This window comes from Nanorana parkeri, unplaced genomic scaffold (genome assembly GCF_000935625.1).
Source record: "Nanorana parkeri isolate BGI_ZX_2015 unplaced genomic scaffold, ASM93562v1 scaffold1776, whole genome shotgun sequence".
NCBI classification, from domain to species: domain Eukaryota; kingdom Metazoa; phylum Chordata; class Amphibia; order Anura; family Dicroglossidae; genus Nanorana; species Nanorana parkeri.
The window spans coordinates 286,329-291,700 of NW_017308044.1; the positions used below are offsets into that span (position 1 = coordinate 286,329).

Below are 5,372 nucleotides of genomic sequence, written 5' to 3' on the forward strand. Positions count from 1 at the left end.
TAACATCACCCCAACATATAACATGAAACTTAACACTTAGTCCTTAACCCTTAACAATTCACATGGTCCACTCCTACTGCTTAATGTTTACCCAAACCAAAACAGATAACATAAGCCCTACAGTGAGCCCTGAAAACTTAAGCTCCTCACTAACACTTAACTGATGCCTTAACACTAAAAGTGACCCCTTCATTTGTCCATGCAGGTCAAAGTGAATGGTTCCCTTAGCTCCCCTGCAGCACTTACTTTCTTTCCTTCCTTCCTGCGCCCCTTTGTTTAGCCATTTGGTGCCTATGTGAAATACCAGGCCCTTCCAGCTATGGGTGAGCATGTGATTTACATTTTACACCCCTCACCCATGTGATAGCGCTGATGTGCTCTTACCAGGATCATGTGACCGGTGGAGATGTCCATGTTGGACTGCACAGGTTCCTCGCACCAGGACGGAGTGCTGCTGTGTGAACTCGGGCTGGGCTGCGGCACGTCGCTGAACTGGGAAGACACACTGCTGACGCGGGAGTTCTCTGCCGCTGCCCCGCCACCCTCTGTGCGACCAAACAGAGACTTTCCTGCCATGTGCTGCCTGCAGAGATCCTGGAACCGGAAAGAGGGAGAGAGAGAAAGCGAGAAAGAAAGAAAGAGAAAGAGAGAGAGAAAGAGAGAGAGAGAGAGAGAGAGGACTCATTACTGGTATTCATTCTTAGAAAAGTCAACTACATGCTTACCTGACAATGCTGTCCTGAAAACATTACATCTCTGGTAGCTCAAAATGTTCACTGAATATACCTTCAATCTTACCGTTATTGAACTCATTGCAATAAACTTTCATATCTGCTTCCTGAGAACTACAGACAGAGAGTGGTGCTCACGTCTTAGTAGCTGGGAGCACACTGCCATGCATGTCCACACCAAGGATTTAGCTCCACTATATGGCCAAAGGTTTGTGGACAACCAAACATCACAGCTACCCATACGGCCAAATGTATGTGAACAACCCTCCAAATTATTGAGTTTGGGTGTCTCCAGTGAAGGGTTCAGTTAACACTACACCGTACAAAGACATTTAGACAATTGTGCATTTCTAACCTTGTGATAACAGTTTGGGGAAGACCCATACTTCTTCCAGCATGACTATGCCCTGTGTATAAAGTCAGTTTCATAAAGACATGGCTTGATGAGCTTGGTGTGGAAGAACCTGAGAGGTCTGCACAGAGCCCTGACCTCAAACCTATAGATTGTGATGAATTGGGACATTGTAAGCAAGCCGGGTCTTCTAGCTCACCTACACATGGCTTCACAAATGCTGTTTTGGCGGAATGGGCACAAATTCCCACAGACACAATGCAAAGTCTTGTCAAAGCCTTCCCAGAAGAGTGAAGGATGTTATAGCCACAAAGGGGGGCAAATCCATATTGATGCCCCTGATTATGGAACAGGAGGTCCAACTAACTCATATTGGTTTGATGGTCAGGTGTTCACAAACTTTTGACCATATACCTGTATATGTATTTGTACAGCCAGTTGCACACAATGAACAACGGGAATACACCGATAGTCACTTAGGAATTCTGCCTAACTGATTCAGTGTACAAAATGTCATGCATAATTTACCACGTAGACTTGGATGTGGAGACTTTGTAGGTCCATGCCTGTGATGGTCGCTCACTTTGCCATACTGTGACTATTGGGCAGCCTCTGCTCTAGAGATATATAGCCAATATCATTCTAAGACACTTACAGGACCACTTACTGTAGAAACAAAAAACCCTAAGGACCAGTGTCAATGGCCTAATGTTTGCTTCTGAAATGCTTCTCTCCCCTTATACAAGTCTATGGAAATGCAAAACCAGCTTGAAGCAGGTCAAATGCAAGTCAGAAGGAGGTCACCTATAGGTCAAATGCCCCTGCAATGAATCAGTAGCACCTCAAACTGATGTCAGAAAGATGCTGAATTTTTAGCCCAGAGTTCCAATGCGACCAAAACTTAAGGGTGAGAGGTTCCATGTTCTGCATGAAATAAATAAACTTGAATCAAACAAGGTATAACTTGGAGCTCTCAGTTATTGTAAGGCTAGCTGAAAGCCAATATGTTTCGGGGGCACAACACTCCTCCACCTTCATGAGGGCTTAAAATATTTGGGGAGCTTGAAAACAGGACTTATTTTGGGTTGATTAACAAAGATGTAGGCAGAGCTTGAAAACGGGACCATTGTTTTTTCCTGCCTACATCCTTTATTAATCAACCCAACCTAGGGTTGCCACCTGTTCAGGATTCACCCGGACAGTCCGGGTTTTGAATGCTGGGTCCGGGTTTCATGGCAGCAAAAACCCGGACACAAGATGTCAGGCAGACAGGGGCAACCAAAATTAAGATATGGGCTACTGGCCTCCCACTGTAAATAGTCTCAACTGCGATATTTACATATGAATAAGCCACGGCTCATTCTCCCAAAAAAATGTCCGTGCGTTGCTAGAATGTTCGGGTTTTGCATGAAGAAAAGTTGACAACTCTAACCCAACCTGAGTCTCATTTTTAAACTCACCAAATATTTTAAGCACTAGTGAAGGGGGAATGTCAGTGCCCCCAAAAGGCATCAGCTGTTCTGTTTCCTTGTTATAAGCAAACACTAATAATAAAAGATTTTGGACTCTTTGGCACTCTCATTAGACTTTTTTTTGTTATTGCTGTATATCACCCAATGTTGGGGAACTTCAGCCTCTCTGTTTGTTCTGGGAAATCCCAACTTTTATAGCTGTCATCAGAACAGAAGAAGAAATCTTCCATTTGGGCTCATCTGTTTTAGCGACACCTTGGAGAGATTTCCTCTGTCCCTGAGACAGGAAGTGAAGGTTAAAAAAAAATATTTTCAGGTACACTTTAATCCCTTAAAGGAGAACTATGAGATGAGTGATTTCCACTCACCTCATAGTTCTAGCCGACCTGTGGCAATGAGACTGTCACAGGTCGGCTCAGTAGATCGGGAAGTGAGCGAACACATACCGGGTTCCCTCGCCTCTCGATCCTGTCACGGCTCTCTGCCGTGACAAGGGGAGGGGCTGGATTCCCCTCTCCCCGCTCCGATCTGCCAGCGCTGACTGGCGGAACGGACGGGGGAGGGGGCGGGTACAGCTGGCTCTGCCTCTAGATAGGCAGAGCCAGCTGTCACTCACGCAGCTGGGCGGATCCCGTTATCTACGTCGGGATCCGCTCCAGGTGCGGCGTCTCAGTATACCGCGAGCTGTAGCTCGCGGTATACTGAGCTTAGGGTAACGGGAGGACGCTAGTTTGTGTCCTCCCGTTACCCTAAGGAGAACTATGGGGGAAAACACTGACCCCATAGTTCTCCTTTAACAATGGGAGGTGGGGATGCGCTCCCGATCATGTGATCGCTGTGACAGTCAATCACAGTGATCACATGATCAGGAGCCCAGCTCCCATAAACAGAGACAAGGAGCTGTCGATGGCAGCTTGGTCACTGTCCTGGGAGCACGCAGTGAGCGAGCTTCCAGCACAGAACATGGACGTATATACGCGGCGGCTGGGCGTTAAAGCCGACCTTCTTGCCGTGTCAGTTGCTCGGCAAGTGGTTAATAATTAAAACAGAATATTTTAGACACAGACTCCATACAGCGGTCTACCTGGTACTCAAATGTGGAGTCTCCGCCCCCCTCGGGCCCGAGTCCGGCCAGGCGTTCCTTCTCCCGTTGCTTGGCATGTTGGCGGAGGCAGAAGATGACAGCTGAGGCGATGACTATCCCAGCGATACAAGCCAAGGCAATGAAGATGAGGAGGACAAACCGGAAAGTATCCCCAAAATGAGTGGCGTGAGGGTAGGTGGTGCCGTTACTGCGCTGTGGGCGGAGAAAAGATCGGATTTATTAGGAATCTTTCAGCAATATTGCAACATTGTAATCTTGTTCAATGGGAAGACTCGAAAATATACAATTTAATAAAGCAGTTTGAAGAGCAACAGTGATATACAAAGTGCAGTGATCCATTGCAACCAATCAGAAATCACCTCTCTACCGATCTCACTGGCATAAGTGTAATTTGATTGGATACTATGGATTACTGCACTTTGCAAGTAGTGATTGCTGTTTGCATTGCTCGGTTGCAGGGGTCGGCAACCTCGGGACTCCAGCTGTGGTGAAACTACAAGTCCCAAAATGCCTCTGGGAGTCATGCCGGTGGCTGTCAGAGTCTCGCAATGCCTCATGGGACTTGTAGTTCCACAACAGCTGGAGTGCCGAGACTGCCTAGCCCTGCTCTATTGAGTATTAGTAATATTTTACTGTATTGCTGGGCAATGTGGCTATCGTGAAAAATCATGTGCTCTGCTGACTGTATTTGCCTAATATGTGTCATGCCAACATTCAGCATATGTCTCTTTTTAATTTTACATGGCTTGTTAAATATTCATCTCCACATTTACAATGCAGGCTAAGCTGTGCAGCAAAAATGACAGAAGCTGGAACACAGCAAAGGGTACCAGGCAGTTAAAAAACACACACAATGAAGTTTTAAAGCTGAACTCCAGGATACATATATCATCCTCATACAACAGTCAAGTGTATTCTTCTTGAATCTTGGTGAGCTTTGTGTATTTCTTCCAGATCTGTGCAGTAATCCAATGTGAGACTTGGAACTTCCTGCAATAAAGACCGGTCACTGCTGCTCTCTCCTTGTGCAGGGCAACTGGTCTTGTCTCTGCCCCCTCCTGTAATAAAGACCGGTCACTGCTGCTCTCTCCTTGTACAGGGTGACAGGTCTTGTCTCCGCCCCTTCCTGTAATAAAGACCGGTCGCTGCTGCTCTCTCCTTGTGCAGGGTGACTGGTCTTGTCTCTGCCCCCTCCTGTAATAAAGACCGGTCACTGCTGCTCTCTCCTTGTGCAGGGTGACTGGTCTTGTCTCCGCCCCTCCTGTAGCTTTCAGCAGGCAGGCTGTAGTAGGTGGGGCTTGCTGGGTCCCTCCCATAGCTTTGCTCACAGGCTATGTACAATACAATGATGACGTCACTGCTACTTTTATAAGGGTTTGACAATGCACACAGAATGCATTCATTCCTTTGTAGCTATTGAGAAAATGATGTCAAATGAAAGCTTTTGTGCCCAGAGTTCAGCTTTAAACTAGGAGAATACAAGGTGTCTTTTTAAACACACCCGTCTTTGTAATGGTTTGTCCCAACTCCAGTCACAGGCACTGCCACTATTGGACAGCTTGGCCTGCAGATAAGTGTGGAGAAAAATATGAAGACATCTAAAATAAAAAAAGGAGTGTATGTAATAAATACCATCACTTTATACTGTATATCATCCCTACACAATTATCAAAAGAGGGACATTTTTACAATAGTGGTCATTTAAGAGCTCC

The 5,372-nt window shown here is 46.2% G+C and overlaps 1 protein-coding gene across 1 annotated transcript in view; it reads right to left on the reverse strand.

Annotated features, from left to right (window-relative positions):
* LOC108799650 (receptor-type tyrosine-protein phosphatase-like N) overlaps window positions 1-3,852 on the reverse strand; it is a gene marked incomplete at its 5' end in the record, with an annotated part of 20,145 nt that extends 16,293 nt beyond the window's left edge. Inside the window, 2 exons of the mRNA XM_018571545.1 lie at window positions 385-594; window positions 3,640-3,852. Of these exons, the coding sequence (XP_018427047.1) occupies window positions 385-594; window positions 3,640-3,852 (423 nt within the window). The remainder of the gene's footprint in view (window positions 1-384; window positions 595-3,639) is intronic.
* Between the last annotated feature and the right edge of the window lie 1,520 nt (window positions 3,853-5,372).